At 45.7% G+C, this 17,965-nt stretch overlaps 1 protein-coding gene across 1 annotated transcript in view; it reads right to left on the bottom strand.

Annotated features, from left to right (window-relative positions):
• Positions 1-13,238, bottom strand: part of hdac4 (histone deacetylase 4) — a 112,490-nt gene extending 99,252 nt beyond the window's left edge. The window contains 1 exon segment of the mRNA XM_083682066.1: positions 13,136-13,238. Within this exon segment, the coding sequence (XP_083538192.1) occupies positions 13,136-13,157 (22 nt within the window). The 5' untranslated portion in view covers positions 13,158-13,238.
• Between the last annotated feature and the right edge of the window lie 4,727 nt (positions 13,239-17,965).

Below are 17,965 nucleotides of genomic sequence, written 5' to 3'. Positions count from 1 at the left end.
GGTTGCTCTGCTGCCAGTCGTATTGTTGTCATGCCTCAGCAGGAAACGGCTCCATCACTGAGACAATGGCGAACTCTACCAGCTGTCACCATTTCCCCTCCGCTTGTTTATGTAATCTTAACCAGATTTTAGCAGTTTCTTCCTCCAATTATGAATGATGTTCACTTACATTATAAAACTGAGGAGAAACTGAGGGGATGTACATTTTGTATTGCATTATGCTATGGAGGACTCTTCATAGCATATGCAAACAATTGGCTTTTCCAGGCAGTCATAAACTAGTAATGCAGACGCTACATCATAGTCATAACTGTTCAAAGTATTTCTGAAAGACTCTTGAGTTCACGGTTGCCCAAATTATGCATTCTCAAACTGACCTTTTTTGTGTACTGCAACAATGTACCTTTGGACAATGGGTGGTTTCTTTTAAGTGATGATTAACATGATCAATCCAACTGGATGCATGTTTTGCAAGTTAAAAACATATGCTGTTAGTGACTCAGTTTGCACATATGGAGGATGCCGTGTTCTGAAAATGAATTCTACCAAAAACAAAGTATGCAAACACCTCCACTGAGTCAATGGGCACTGCTGAGAAAAAACATCTGAAAGAGAGCATTTCTCAGCACACACACCGAATGTTTATCAGACAGAGGGTTTGGGAGGAGGGTGTGGGGGACATACAAGACCGCAGGCCAGCAGGGAGGGTGGTTTCACAGAGATAAAGGTTGTGATTTTGCAGCCCTGAGGTCTTATCTGGGGTTACTCAAGGTACCCGGTATGTGCAGTCAGGCTTCACGGTGTTATCAAGTTTGATAAGTGGCCTGATATCATGGCTCTTCATAGAACTGAAACTGGTAGTAGGGAGAGACAGAAGTAGAGCTTTCAATGCTAATTTTTTAGTTTTTAGTTTTTTTACTAGTTGAGAGGACTGATTCTCAAATTGTTCACTTGAACTTTAAGAAACCAGAAAAACCTCAACATACCAGAAACAGAAAGCGCCTGAAGTGCCTGAAGATGCTTTTTCATTAGCCAATCACTGTAGAGTTCCTTAACTAGTCAGGAAGCCAAATGGGGTGGAGATCTCCCCATCAGACCATATTCCTCAATGAGGAGCTTTGATGCCCCCCCCCCTCCCCCCTGGCCCCTCCCCCCCAAGTGTTCCCACAATGGCCTCCCAGGCGAGTATTTCCACAGAGACACCTAAAGAACAGTCAGTATGTCGGAGTGAGGATTGTCAAGTCTCCCAACTGCAAAACAAAAGGTCAGGCTTTTCAGTGCGTATGCTACACAGAGCCTTCAGGAGTTTGAAGGTCTCCGTTTCGGGGCTTATCCGTGGGATTAGTGCCTGGAAAACTTAATTCGGCCCCTGGAGACCCAGGGTGCCCTGCGCTCTTCCTATTGGGATTGTGTAACTGGGGCTTTTTATTTTGTTTTGTGCATGAGGGAGGATTAAAGTGTCCTTTGAAACCCACCTGACTCCTACAGCTCCAGCTCCCCGTCCTCTTCCGAACCGTGCCCTGGAGCCCTCCTTACTACAAATTCTATTAAGATGAAAGGCTAAGTTCTACATTTAATATGGAAATAGCATGTTGTAGAAGGGTACAGACACTTATTTGGTGATTTGGTTTGCTTTTGAGAAACTTACAAACACCAGCGATGCTCCCATCGATCTACAATGGAATAAATAGGGGCAAACGCGAAACCGCAAACAAAGGCCCCAAAATTGCACAAATCGCGACCATTTTTTAGGTACAATATCTAAAGCCCTGCATCACTATAATAGGATCTTTGAATATGCATTGTAGACTGTAGCAATGTTGCATCGTAGACTGATGAGGGTATTGCTGGTGCCCAGTAAGCAAGCAAAACCACAAAAAAAAAGTGTCTGTACCTTTCTGCAACATACCATTTACATAAAAAAAAATTAGATTTGGTTCAAATCCAAACATATCCTTTAAACAGAAAACACCTTATCGTATACAGCTGGTATTGTTAAGGGTCACTCTGTTCCTGTGTTCTTAATAAATTCCCGTGCTGCCTGATCCTAACATACATTTAGTTCTGGTTAGTTTTCGGGTCTATCCAGGCCTACATCCTATGCCTGATGCCGACTCCGCTGCATGCTGTGGCTGGCCTGGTACTCTCCAGCCTCACGCCTAGTGCCAGCCACTGCTGTAAAACACATTTCTCTTTTTATGGGAGTGTGCACAGCAAGTGAGATGTGCCACAACCTCCCTCTTAAACATCATTCTGTAATTAGAAGGTCTTTCCACCACGCTAAAGCACATGTGGCGTGTTAAACCTGACATACCAGACAACCAACCCCACAGACAACCAGACAAACAGCCAGACAACAAAATAATAAACAAACAAAAAGCCAGGCCTACAAACAGCCGATTTAGCTTCAACTGCAATACAACTATCAAAAAACGACCAACCTTGCTCTATGGGGAAACCGCTGTAATATTCACACAATAAAACTCACAGAAATGCACTCGTCTCCAATACAACCACACAGAGGGAGATTAACATGATCCTAATGCCTATTTGTAACAATAGCACATTGAATCTTGGGCATACTTATAATTTAATAGAAAACTTCCCCTCTGGTAAGGCAGAGACTTGAGCGTTCAATAAATTCATTACAAAAGACAAAACGAACGCTTGTTTCATCCTCCAATGAGATTAGTTGAATGGAATATTATGGGAACTGTAGGAAAAAGACAATGTTGAGGCGGTAATCTCATTACTCCACAGTCAGCTCCATTGTTCTCCAGAGGTTCTGTTTAGTCTGTTCCCACTCATATTCCGCCCTCGTATCCATCTTTCCATTGAGGACATTTTTTGCGGAGCAGAGGATGAATGAGAACAATAACATTTCTGTGACGCTCAACTGCATCGACTCAAGATATGAAGGAGCACTATTGTATCCCTCAAGCTGTTTTGGAGAACCGTTCGATAGTAAACCTGAGTACCAGTAAATGAATGGCATTTAAAGGCTGTTTTTCTCAGTTGTGAAGAAATGAGAGGCATCAGCTTGAAGGTATTTCACCTGCAATGTTGAGTTATATGCTAAAAAGACTAAACTTTAAATACCAGAAGCCTCCTTGCTTGACTTCAATCATCTTGGCTTTTTAAACCTCCAGATTGAAACATATCAATTAACATCTGGGACCCTTTTCTTGAGACTATGCCCCTGTAAATGAGGAATCATCTGGGAGGGGCAGCGGAGGTTAAGCCCATCTTTTGAAGATTACGCTTCACTTTCCAGTTGCCTGGCCCAGAGACTAACCAACCCCAATAATCCAGGGCTGCAGGCTTTTGATAGCTCCAAGAGAGAGTCATTATTGCAGACACTAAAAAGAAAGGGAGAGAGAAAGAAAGGAAGTGAGAGAGCGAGAGAGAAATTTAAAGAAACGGCGAGGGAGAAGGACAAGAGAGACTTTAAGAGAAGGAGGCTCCACTTACTTCTACTGGCTGTACACTCACACTAGACACAGAAAGAGGCAACATGCTGTTCACTGAAATCCCAGCTCTTGGCAAGTTTGAGTTTTTGGGCAAAGAAGATCAAACTCAATTAGCGTGACCTACAAAGAGATTGTCCCTATCGGACCGTCAATTAACAAGCAGTTTAAGAAGTGCAATTTGTTTCAATTTTGTTGACATTTCACAGCCAAATGCAGAAGGCATAACTGCCAATAACTGTCAAACAACATTATGCTGAGGACACATATGATGTCTTTGAGAAGGAAGTAACCTGGTCATTCCCTCTCTATGGAGGCTATGGGGTAACTACATCTACACCATACTCGTAGCCTGTATTAAACTACTGTCCAGAAATGAATAACAGAGCAGTTGTGTCACGTGGCAGTGTTAGGTAAATGGGGCTTGAAATGTCACTGGAAACAAACGATTCCTATACCTTCTTGTGCACCCGGCCAAAGCATCAAATCGTAAACGGTTCGGTCTTCATGTGTCAGCTCTCTCTTCATGAAGCCCTCATCACACTACCCTCACTACCTCTGCCACCTTTCACCCCCCCCTCTAGACTAAAACAGCCTCTGCAAATCTCTGTCTCTCAAAAGCTTTTGAAACACTGAACAGGAAGTATCAAAGCCCTGAAACAAAGACTACAACAAACAGGTAATTCAGGCTGTCGCCATGGAACTACATTAACAGTCAGTTGGTAGACTTGGAGTCAACTCAGGTCCCTTGAGTCGTATACTTGCAAGTGCTAGAAAGAGATAACAAAATTCAACCTGCGCGACCCCAGGCATCTTATGTAGAAGAAGAAATGCTTTGAAATATAATTTTCTTAACAGCATTTGCGCAGATGTAATATAAGGTGATAGTAAATAAAGGGAGGAGAACACAACTTCGGGTAATCAAGTATCCACATTCCCCAATGCTTTATATTGGAGTGGAATTACAGAAGGGCTATCTGTTGTTTATATTGTACAGTTTCCTGTAAGAAGATTAGTCCTCCTTCAAGTCTCCAAATCATTTTCTCTCTCTGATATGGAATAATCTCTAGGATAAATCTGCACTTCGCCATGCACTTCCCACAAACTTGACATGAATAATTCACAACCATCTGCCACAGACCTAGAGTTAGAACAGGACTCAAGGGGCTTAAGAGCCGCCATTCTCCTGCTTATCCCCGAAGCTGACTGCTGTCAGTGCACTCTTTCCTACAGACTAGGCAAACCTTTGCTGATGGGGTACAGGTGTAACACTGGTGGTAGCCGTGGGATCCTGGGAAAACACTACTTTAAGGGAACGTAAAGAATTTTTGTTATGAAAAACTGACTGACAAAAACTGCACGGAAAACACATACAATCCTCAGTAAGTCATGGGTAATTTCTAGCTTCAACCCATCTGGCAACATTATCAGGGAAACAGCTTTAAACATGGTGGATAAACCTTGTTTGGATGACTTAGGAGCCCTCAGAGTGTCATTTATGGTGACCTCACCTAATAAAAAGCTTTGGTTACAGGATCAGCGCTCTACCTCATTCTTATCCTCACATTGGGCTGCACATCAAATCCCCCCCTGGACAAACTCCAACACAATGTACCTACACCAAATAAAACCAGCATGCTCATACTCGACTCCTCTCTGCTCCTCTAGGGGTGTGTGGGCCTGTGAGGGCCTTAACCAGGGCTGGCTGGGGTCTCTGGCAGCACGGCCCGCTCTCTGTGTTTGTGTTCCAGGCAGGGGAGTTGCCCTTCATGACGATTTATTGACGCAAGATCCCCGCGGCTCGGCCTGCCAGCAATTACTCGCGGCGGGAGAGAGGAGAGGGGGCCTGGCTCAGACGCCGGTGTCTGTGTGTTTGCCTGTATGCACGCTGGCTCCACTTGAGTTAGCTAGGCCTGGGCCAAGGCTGCAACCCCGTTACACAACACCCAGCAACATGTCAACCAGCCAGCCATCGCCACCCAAGTATAACACAGACAAAGGCCCCTCAGTGCTCCCCGTAGTTCCCTGTGTGCTCAGAGTGGGAAATGATGAACTCTCCGATATGGACAGGGGTTGGTGCTACTTTGAATGGGTCAGTAATATAACATGGCAGCTATTGGTTGTCCGAGGCATTGCTTGTTTCGAATCAAACAGCAGGGATACTTTTCCGGTGATGTGGAACTTGTGGGGATGTCATCATCTGATAGTTTTATAAAGTTCAGCAAAGGTCAACATTCTCATGCGTCATCATGGCTGGAGTCCTTTCTCTATGAACAGAACAGTTCAATTCATGACAGCAGTAATCATTTGCACAGAAGTAACATCCATAGCAGCCCTCTACTGATCTATTTGAGTTCTTTCACTTCTGTCTCACAATGTTAAAACTGCAATGACTTAAGGTACAATTATAACACAAATCATCTGAAATCTTGTCCTCAACCCATTAAATCACATGGTCACAATAGCCATCAGCCAGAATGTGTACATCATCAGGCACCCAGGCACTCTGGGCTGTATTAACCAATCAAAACCAACAGCCCTTTCTCATCCAAGATGACAGCTTTTGGCTGCTGAACTACATTAGATGGCTTATTTTCTAAGATATTAGATGTCTAAAAAGTTTGTATTGTTACTTATCCTGCCTGTGAGGAATGCAATTCGCCTTCTTGCCAAAAGGTGAAGAAAATGTCTCTTTTAATAAATTGAATCAAAACGACTTCTGTGAAATTATTGTACATACTGTTTATAAGAAAGAAGCTTTCGTTTCCTGGAGTTTCATTTTGTTCCATTTGCCCTGGGAGTGCATTCCTGCCTTGTGTGAGTCAAGAGCGGTGATGTAACAGTGAAATAAGTGGAAAATGACACGCATGCCACAAAATCAACGACATCGAAATTCTAATCTGGCCTCCCAAATTCTTTGAAGAGATTCAACATCTTCGGGGAAGAGAAATAGATCTTCAGCCAAAGTATATGAGATACACCGAAGCATAATAAACAGACCAGAGAAATGATCAGAACTCCAGTGAAATGTAAATGTGGCCTCCATCAACGTTCTATTTACATAAACAAAACTTACAATAGGACAGAAGGAAAAAAGGAGACTAGATCCACTCAAGTGGAGAGAGAATGTAACAGATAGCTTCAGCCTGCGCCAGGGTTCATAGATACAGTATATGGAAGACCTGAATGGGACTGCCACAGACTGACGCACAAGCCTTTGGCTAGGGATGGAGGTTCTCCACTACTAAAGAGAGAGCAAGCTCACGCCAGCCTTCCCCAGATTGCCAAGCAATGGGCCAAATAGTGCGACAATAATCAATGGCTGTGACCTCACCCTGTTGGACACGGTCGAGATAGCCAGAAAATTTGGGGAGAGACACAACTGGCCTTTTGTGAGGGGCAGAAAAAAAATCAGGACGTCCTTAGGATCACTGTAGATTGTCTAAAGAATGATGATGACTGTTTCACAATTGCTTATGGAAAAATGATGCATTTGCTGGACGGAATCAACGTGTCAGACAATGGGTTGATCAAATCAAGCATTGTGATTAGCCGAGGAGCATTCCAGCCGTCCACGACCTCATCACTTTCACTTGCAAAATGTATACAAAGCCACTCTTCAGGATATTGTAGCTTTTTTTTAAAACATGTTTTTTCAATAACGAAAACGTTGCTAGACCAATGGAAGGATTCTGACAATAATGAATCATCATCATCATGTTTTTGTCATCCTTATGCTGCTACACTCCTGAATAACAAACTGGCTAGCTAGCTTTTATAACCAGCCAGGTAGATATTTGTTTACTGGGTTGCCATGCCAACCATATTAGACCATGCGTTCCAGAACTATCAACCAACCTAGATAGATAGATAGATAGAAACTTTATTTATCCCAGGGGGAAATTCAGGAAACCTGCGTCCTTAACTATGGTAATAGTTTTATGAGCTACTTTTAAAAACATACTAGCACCATTGCTTGTTGTCAGAATTGTTGCTGTCAGTGTAAACCCAATAACACACTCAAGGGTGTGCTGTATCTAGGATATCAGCTTACTGATCACACTTAATTACATGATCAGTTACTCCTGCATTGAAATAGAGCAGTTGGCTTGACATGGTGATGCAAAGACACCCCGACTAAATATTACTGACGCTCATTATGCCAAGCAAACCTGACGTCATTGTGACAAAAACACAATTTGAATGGCTGAATTGTAAAAGTGGGATGTCTTGATCATGCTTTTGAATAATGGATTCAACATGCTATGGGTTCAATATGCTGCTTTTGGGGACATTTGCTATAAAATACTTCTGTACACCACTTGAAAAGGGGCAATATTTAGCTTTTTCCTCTGGAAAATATCACTAAATAACCATGCTGAAACATTACTTATGATGCAATGGCAGTCTGTGCAGTGCGTGCACCCTTCTGTCTCAATTTGCTTTTCCAAAATGTTCTCAACATTTCTGGGCGTCTACCACTTGCTGTGGGCGTGTAACCTGCGATTTGCGTGTGTGTGGCGCATTGGCTAGCTTGCGTTGGCTAGCTTGCGTTGGCTAGCTCGCATGGGTTTCTCAGTGAGTGCCGACAGTGGTTGAAGGCGACCAAGCAACCGCAGCCTTTGTGTGCAAAAAAATGTATTCTGATGATTTGTCTTCGTAAACGTCCTGTTTGACATTACAGTTTTGTTTGGGTTGTGTAGCCAGTATGAATGTGGATGAAGCCACAGTATGAATGTACAGCTGCTGGAAAAGCACTTGTTCCATGTGAAGAGTGTCTCTTCAAGTGTCTCCGCTGGCTGACTCATTATCGTGTTCATGTTTATTTGTACATTTCCAAAATAATTAACGGCTGTTGTTTCAATCACTAAAACCCTTCGCTAGTTTTAAGGTCATGCAAGTAAGAACTTTGCTGGATAAAAACAAGAAAATGATTGACAGATTCATTGATTTAGTTAGAAGTAGTCTGCATTGAGCGAGGGGATGGAGAAAGGAGACGCACCCTGAATTGTCATTGCAATTCCCCCTTGCAGTCAAAAGAGGGCAAATTCCTACATATGGTGACTTTAAGATTCCACGAAATGAGACCAAGTGAGAGAATATGATTTAGCCTCGGCCTTAAGCTTGTCCCAGCAAAGTAGACCCATACTGTTCTTGTTAAATGGTGTTCATCGGATAATTTCTTTCACAAACATGTGGTTTCAAAACTTGAAGGCAATCCAAAACATGCTGCACTCAAGAAGGAATCCTCCAAAATTGCTTTGATGATGGCATGCACTCTATTGACATCCTCTTCAAATGGAATCCACAACGAAGCTTTGCAAAAGCAAAAATGAAAACAAAGATGCTGTAGGACATTCAACTTGAGGGCACAGAGGCCTTGGACTGAATGTCCCCCCGTGACGCCAGCTACTGCTCCGGTCCATGTGATGCAGGCAAGCCTCTCTCTTCTATGACGACTGGGAGAGGCTAGCAAACTTTTGGTTGTGTATCCCATGCACAGATTTGGTAATGACACGTGGCCCCTCCTGCCCATGGTCATATTGCTCCAATGAGCTTGTTCCTTATCCCTTCGCATTGACGACGTGCCTTAATATGTTTGGAATTCAAATACCTTTAGTTTTTTTTTTGGTTGTTTTTTTTTTTAAATGAAAATGAGCCGTCTGGTCAAATCTGGGACATTAAGATGGATGTTGATTATTGTGCATTCTGGCAGAGGATATGGGGAAATCGTAACTAGCAGCAAAATACCTCGCACAACAAACAGGCTTCAACATGACAATAGGGCTGGAACATCCCATTGCACAGAGAGAGACAAAACATTACATTTGAGACCAGAAAACATGAAAAATACCTCGACATAAAAACCCAAGAACGCATAAATCTACAAGATGAAAAGATGCTGGCCCATGTTAAAGGATGACCTCTTGTTAAGCATGAAGGCAAAAGCTAGCATGAGCAAAGCACATAAATAACATCACAGAGATGTGCGTCAACAGGAACCCAGACTAAGGTTAAACCCTTGGACGTGTTAGACAGCTAGCTGGCTAAATTACTAGAAACTATAATCATTAACGGTGTGCAAACATGCTAAAAGGTGTCATCCAGGGATCATAAACCCCATAATAAAAAGGTAGTCTGATAACTTCCTTACAGTACTTCTAGGAAACCCATAAAACCATGGAAGATAGAGGCGTGTAATCTTGCATCTAACTAGGCTACTACATCTGGCAGGAAACAGCAGAAGAGGGGGGAAAAAGTCCGGAGAGGAAAACAAAGTAGAGATGCACCGATCCTAAAACGCTGGATCAGGAAGCGGTGATAGGGAATGCTGTTTACCAAATCCGATGGCATGACGCAAACTGTCGTAAAAAAAAACCTTGCCAAACATGGCCGTCGTCGACTGACGGCTGCACCGCTGAGGTGACACCCGAAAGCGGTCACAACAATAACAACCGTGTATGTGGTCTGGAACGACGTCACGCTTCAGACACGAGTTGGACTGCTTGGAGCAAAATGTGCAAGGCAGGTGTTTCGATGGGGTGGCAGTAGCATTTCACTTCTTTTTTTTAAATAGCATCCCTAAAGCAAGGGGAGATATATGACATGAACAATCTTTAGGACCGGCCATGGTTTACCTCAAACTCAACACAAAGTACTAACAGTCAGTGGTTAAGCGCCATACATGTGTCCTTTGTCACGTGTGTGTGTGTGTGTGTGTGTGTGTGTGTGTGTGTGATGAGGTGCTCTGAGGAAGACATTAGTGAGGGACGGTAGGCACTCCACAGCCACTAGGCTGAGGTAGAGAGGAGGAGGAGGAGGAGGAGGAGAAGGAGGCAGCACCCCTCTCCTGTCCCCCTGGCAGCACCCCTCCCCTGTCCCCCTGGCAGCACCCCTCCCCTGTCAGCACCCCTCCCCTGTCCCCCTCCCCTGTCCCCCTGGCAGCACCCCTCCCCTGTCCCCCTCCCCTGTCCCCCTGGCAGCGCCCCTCCCCTGTCCTCCTGGCAGCACCCCTCCCCTGTCCTCCTGGCAGCACCCCTCCCCTGTCCCCCTCCCCTGTCCTCCTGGCAGCACCCCTCCCCTGTCCCCCTCCCCTGTCCTCCTGGCAACACCCCTCCCCTGTCCCCCTGTCAGCACCCCTCCCCTGTCCCCCTGGCAGCACCCATTCCAGCCGGGTGGGGCAGTGCTCTGTTTACAGTAGAGCTCCGCTGTTGTGGTTTCCATTTCAGCACTGTTTACTTTACCCAGGGGGACGTGTACAGCAAAAATACCTCAGAGAGAGAGAGAGATAGAGAGAGAGAGAGGGGGAGAGAGAGAGAGAGAGAGAGAGAAAAAGAAAGACAGGACTAAATCTGAGTGCAGCGTAGACCTCCACGACTCAAACCACCACAAAGGCAATACAAGACGCCCGAGTCACATGACACACAGGACTGCTATCACGCAACAGATTAAACAAAACTATTCTTCCTCATGTGAACATCCTGACGGGGACCGACACTGCTTTGAAATGGAAAAGGGAGCCCACCAGTTCTAGCCCACAACTACGGTAGAATGTGACATACGTACCTCCCAGTTAAGCCTGCGTTAATACAGGCCCGTCCTTGTGCACATCCGCCACTGAGTGTGTCCAAGCTAGGTTGGTGACGGGAGTTCTGCTGGATCAGTAGTGTCCATACGAGAGGAGGTAGTGTGGATCACTGCATAGATCCATATGGAAGAAAGGAGGAGGAGGAGGAGGAGGAGGAGGAGGAAGCACGTGTTGCTTTCTGACTGACCCCTCCAAAATGGCTGACGGTAAACACAGACGGTAGGATGACGTTGCTTTTGATATACGAGTACTTAAGTGGAAATCATGCGAGTACTCAAACAGTCAAAACAATTCCAATGCCCATCCCTAATGCCCACACTGGACAATGGTGATCTGGACAACGATTTTTGAGGTCAAAAATCTGTGAAGTGTCCCTTCAATTCACCAGTATAAGTTAGCACAGGTGCATATACTGGAGGTCTCAGGTAAACTAAAATAAACGTATTCATACCATTTGAACATCATGCTTAGACAGATAGGACATTCTTTGCTACCCAAGCCACTGGATATCGGCCTAGTCAAGTGTGCAGGACAGCTTTGATCTTTCTCGACAGAACCCCCTGTCCAACCACGGTCCTCCTCTCCACACCCCTGTCAGGTGATAGCAGTGGAGAGTGGTAGACAAGGAGAACAGGAAGCCATTTCACAACGCAGAGAAGGGATTATTGCCTCCGTTCCCCGCTACGCGAGACGGCAGCAGTGTGATTAATAAATCATTAAGACATCTTAATTAGGGTGCCTAGCGTGGCCCTCACTGTGGCAGTATAATCCTCCTCCTCCTCCTCCTCCTCTGCTGCTGTTGCTCCTCTCTGTGACGACTGCTACTGCTACTGCTGGACAGCTTGACAGAGAGAAGGGGAGGGGAGGAGCGAGTGCATAGGAGGGTGGGTGTGTGTGTGTGTGTGAAGGTGTGTGTGTGTGTGTGTGTGTGTGTTTGATGAGTGCATCTTGTGTGTCGTCCATGTGTGAAAGGGAGAGTATGCCTATCCATCCATTTGTGTGCCATCAAAAGAGGAACGACAGTCAGTCAGACAGAAAACTGGGAGGGGGGGCCGGTATAGTGCCCTCTCTCAGATCCCTGTCTTAAGGGGATTAGCAGGGCCAGCAGAAAGTGACATCCAGCGACCCGACCCCCCCCCCCAGTTCTCCTGCCCGCCTCACGGTGAGGGGAAAGATCATACCCTTGGAGTAGTGAGGGTGTGCCACCCAGCGCTGCTCCCTCTCAGTCTGGCCCGGCCAGGAAGTGACCCCTCTGGGCTAGCTGACCTCCTGATCAGCCCATCTTCACAGGAGGCCGGTAAAGACTAGTGTATGGCATGGTGTGACTCTCTTGGTGTGATTTGCAATAAACACACGGGACCTACAGATACACACGCACGAGCGCACACACACACACAACTGAAACATTACACCGTTTAATCAGTGCACACAAAAATTGCAGCAGAGCTTTTGTTAACATGAATCCCGGCAAACGCTAAAGCAAATAGTAGCGGAGAGATCAGAGACAGGTTTTTTTTTTTTTGTTTAACCATGCTAGGGAAGATCGAGGAGCTTTACATGAAAAAGTGACGTTCCAGATTCTGACATGCTCCGCTGGTCTACTTTGTAGTCATATGAATCATTATCTTCCGAACCAGATGGAGGTTGGAATTAAAGGAAAGCGGCAGTGATGTTTGCGGTAGCTCTGCAAATCTTTCGAGAACGTAGACATCAAAGCAGATCCCCTGTTCGACATCTCGTTTTGGAGACAGAGCAATCAGAGCTGCAACACACAGTCCAGTGCTTTGGTCCTGAGTGAGTCCCAAGTTCAGGCAATATACTTTTAAAATTCCGGTCTTTTAGTCAGACTTCGGTGGAAACCTCCAGCTTTTACATTGCCAACGTCCAGGCTCCAACGTGCTTCAAACAACTTCACTAAAAGTAGGCTTCCCAGGACTCTGAATAAGCAAAAAGGTTACACCTGTAAGACACACCCATGCCTAAAAAAGCAATATAGACCTAATCCCACTCGTGTGTGTAGGGGTCCTTCTAGAAAGCGTGGTTGATGGGAGAGTACAAATAAGACAGTCAGAGCTCTTACCTGGACGGCGGTGGGAACTCATGGTTGGGGGGGCGTTTGTTGACAGGTGTGACTGAGGGAGAGGTGGGGCTGAGGGGGGGGGGCCTCAGTGCTCCTCTGTGGTGTGTGAGGTCAACACCACCATTAGCTGTCCGGCTTGGTTTAGTACTGCCAGGGAGTTGGCGATGATATGGGGTGGGGGACGGGGGGGAGGGGGACGGGGCGGGGGTTTAAGGTGAGGCGATTCTGTCAAGGGCTCATGATGGCAACAGCAGCTCGGATGTGGAAAGCCAGTGTCTCCCTGTGTCGCTGTGGGCTTTGCTTTCTACCCCCGAGAACTCCAACCTGTCAAGGGCACACAGAAAAACATGCGTTAGCATGGCTTGTGGGAAATCTTATCCCGGGTTAGTGTCGGGGGTTAACAAACCCGTGAGTTATTGTATGACAACATCAATCAGGCAACAACGCATGAACTCAGGGATTAAGGCGCGCAGGCTCCCCCCTTGGCCTCACCTCGTCCTCAGCTCCTCAGCTGTCAGGGGGAAGATGAAGCCGTCACCTCTGTGGAGGGAGGCAGCGTACGGTGTGTGACACAGGCACTGACTGGGTGCTGCCTACTTAGGATAGGAGGGGGGAAAAACCTCGCTCTACACTCACTCAGCAGAGCAGATGCTGTCATATCAGATGAGAGTGTTGCAGAGTGTTTCCTGCGTGTGGCTCAGGCGTTAGTTCAGCGATCCTCAGCACCGGTCATGGAGAGCTGCAGCACGACAGGCTATTTTTTTTGTCTAGGAGTATCGCGATATTATTATTTTTCACTATACTGCATCAATTATTCAGACATAGTATTGCAATCAGGGACGGACTGGGACAAAAACCTGGACCCACTGTGGCTTTCCAGGACCAGGATTGAATATCACTATGTTGGAGTGTTACTGTTGTCTACCTTGTCTCCCGGGTGAGTATCAATAGTCTCAAGGTGTGATCCTTGATTCATTCAGCCAAATGGCCGGCCCGCTGCTTGCTTTGGGATAGAGTTCAGAGCTGGGGTTGGGGAAACTGGACCACTCTCAAGTTCACAGTGTAGCAGTCAGAACAAAAGGTTTGGCAGTAAGGAGGGCAGTGATGAGAGAGAATAACTGAGACTCAACACACCGAGGCACAGGCTAAACCAGGCTCTCCTGGTATGTTTAATAAAACAAAATGAGGTTTGCACCTCATTCATTTGTGGGGTTTTTGCAGAGGCAAAATGGAGCCCATAGTCTGGGGTTCACTATACACGAACCCTCCAGAGTTACATCAAACTGTTCTGCTCTTCACATCATATTTCACTTCTCTGCACCTATTAAATCTGCTGTAGATACACTCTCCCTTTCCCTCATAAAGACTATGACTAAAGTATACTGTAGTATAAAGATGAGGACTAAAGTATACTGTAGTATAAAGAAGGCAGTTTCTATCATAATGGACATATCACCTTTAAAGGGCGGTTGGGGTTACATTCTAACAGGGAGGAGCCAGTGGCTACTCCCACAGTGCTTCGCAGTAATGTTGCCATCACAACTCCAATGGTGTCAATGCTGTCCATTGGCAAGGGTAAACAAAGCAGAACTCTGGAACTTTGTTGCTTAGAACAATTTTGGAGGGAAGTGCTTTATGATTTCATAGGAAAATGTTGGTCTGCAACAGAGAGCATAGCTTTTATTTCATGGTCTTTACATTTACCCATATAAAACCTCATGGAAACATTGACGGCCATCAGTGTTCCATTAGGATGTCTTACTTCGTTATGAATGAACACAGAAACACAGAAAGCAGAACATCCAACCTCACCCTCTCATTTCAAAGGACCGCATTGTTGCCAATGGCATTTAAACCAAGTGCCATATGACTGTATTCCCCAGCGATTTGATAGGCCTCAGCCCCCTTAAACAGCCGCAACAAAAGAAAAACACCTTCAACTGGAGTGTGTGTTCGTGTGGAGGCAGGCTGTGGGCCGGTTGTGTGTCCCTGTGTGGGTGCGAATGTTAAATGGAGTGTGCAACGTCTCCCTGCCGCCTCGGAAGCTACAGCGGAGAGACTCAGTACGGTAGGCATTACTTACACAGCAACCTCTTGCTGCAAAAACCAGGGGAAGCTTGAGAAGTCAACTCAGCTGTGTGTGTGTGTGTGTGTGTGTGTGTGTGTGTAATAAGATTGTGTGCACGTGTGTATGTGTGTTGAATAAGAGCATGCATGTGCATCTGTGGCAACATGGATACAGTATAACCTGGAGGGATCCTGTGACATCATACTCAAAGTGACAATCTGGCGAGAAGTGGGGATTGGGTGGGTGGGGGGGGGTGGGGGGGGGGGGGTTGGCTTTGTCGTCTGATCTGCCAAGCCATGAGGCGTGAGAGATTTCCAAACGTGCCGTGCTGCTATTTTCAACCAGCCCAGCCCTATCTGTGTCTGTCACATACCCATCTGGACCACGCTTTCACAGCATGTCGGAGCCCGTGAACGGTGTCCTCAAACACCAGGTCACACTCACACAACGTCTTTAAAGGAGATGTGGCGGTTGAGTTGATCCTAGACTATGATGAGTGTCGTGAAAAGCTTCCATGACAGGTTGGGGGAGTGGGGGGGGGGGGGGGGGGGGCATAGGAACAGAGAGACATCAACTGGCGGTAACTATCAGTCTGAAGGATGGGATCAGAAGGATGGGAGCGCCACTCTGTTCTCTGATAGGCTATCTGGAGTTTTCTCCACCTTGCTTAATACCCATCCAATCCTTTGAGATCTAAACAGCATCTATTCTACCTTATTGTACTTCAATACCACTTACACATCCTTAAGACTGACAAACAGGTTGGACAGGAATTATGGTCTAAGAAATGTTTCATGGCACTTGACAGAAATATGGCTCTTGAAGCCCATAACGGAGTTAATTTCCCGGAGCGCTGCCAGCCGTACAAGAATCATCATGACGGCATAAAAATAACATGTGGTCGAGATCGTGAGTGGTAAACAACAATTAGGGCCCTGCGTAGTGCACCGAATTAATCATTGAAATGCAGTTCTCGTGTTAAGGCGGCCGCTGCCTCGAAGGCCTAATTGACTATGAATAATTCACTCGGGGGGGGGGGGGGGGGGGGGGGGGGGGGGACTACGATAACCAGCCGTGTACACGCTCACATGTGTATCGAGAACGGCACGGAGGATTGACACGTTAATATATTTTTTTTGTTGTTGTTGTGGAATTGTTTTCCCAAGAGAGCGGAGAGAGAGAGAGGGAGAGGCACAGACACAGACACGCATCACATTTACCTACAAAAACCGCTGCTTCAGTGTAGCAGGCCCAAAATGGGCGGAACCCGAGCGAAGCGATTACCAAACTTTCAGTACCTGCTCGCGCATCTTGAGGCACGTCAAAAACACTGATAGACAGTTTTTAGTCCAGCTGTCAATTAGTCAATTTGAAGACATGGTTGTCTGAACGCATTGTTGCCGATTGGCCACTTGGGAGGCAGTGCAATGGAGGCGCGGGGGGGTGGGGGGGTGGGGGCCCGACTGTACAGAGGGGAAAGTGACACCCTATCTGACATGACAGGACGCTTGCTGTGTTGACTCAATACTACAGCCGCAGCCCGCTGGAATGGCATCAATCAACTGTTTACAAGAAAGGAACAGGCAGAAGCTTTCAGACAATCACATGGATATTCAATTGCTGGGTGATATTGAGACCTGGCAGGGCATGGGGACCGTGGCGTGTTGACACAAGAGAGAATAGTGGAGGTGTGTCTCATACCTGGGGTGAGTCCAGGATGAAGGAAACGCAGCCAACTTTAAAGCTGGACGTTACTGGAAGGAAGTTTATGTTGGTACAATGCCCATTATAAGTCATTCAATCTGTTAAGACGGATACATTGCAAGACATGAAAATATTAAAAAAATAAAAATAAAAAATAAAGTAAATTTTTCCATAATAAATTGTATTCGGAAAAGTGGCCATGGCTGTCAAAAGCTCTTTAGATGTCATAAGAGTTATACAAGACTTTACATTCGAAATTTTGTGTGAGTGAAAAAAAAATCGTTTTCAAGAAACGTAGATACAATAGGTATGGATAAAAAACGTAGCACTACGTTGACCCAACTGAGCTCACCCCAGGACAACACTCACTCCTACCTGTGACCACTAAACAGCGGCCATTTTGACTTCATCGTTCACAGTACAATATACAGCAACGCCCCAAAACAACTGTTGCAATAAAAAGCACAAGATTACTCAACATTTCGGCAGAACTAAACAGCCTTGGAAAATCCAACTGACATCCCTGTACTGATTTCAAACAGCAGTTTAGTCCAAAGTTAGGCCATATAAAACAGCTCTGCCTCAACATGCACTGTTAGGAAATATCTCCAGTTCCAATACTTCATTCCATACATCCACACACTCTGCCAAATATTTCATGGAGGAATGCAAATATAATAATGTCAGGCTTTCCACCAAGCTTCCTGTCGTAGTCCATTTTCAAGCCGGTGATGGGACAGTTAAAAAGACTCAACTCTCTCTAGCAATGGGGCAGTCCACACACTGAAATATTGGTCATGTATTTCTGCATTATGTGAATTGGGAATGTAGCCAGGACACCAGGGTTACCACCGCTACCACCATCTCCTCTCAGCCAGATATGCCAATCTGAAAACCTACATGACGTGAATATTGTTAGGCTAGTCATTCATACACATTATTATTTGTTCTTATTATTTTCACTGTCATGTTGTGTAATGCTCTATTCTCCAATAGAAATGTTCTAAAGGGAAATGACATTTCTGTCACAACATGTAGACCAACCTCTCCAGTGATAA

Source organism: Argentina silus (assembly GCF_951799395.1).
Source record: "Argentina silus genome assembly, chromosome: 12".
Classification (NCBI taxonomy): Eukaryota; Metazoa; Chordata; class Actinopteri; order Argentiniformes; family Argentinidae; genus Argentina; species Argentina silus.
This window is presented reverse-complemented; position numbering and strand designations above follow the sequence as displayed.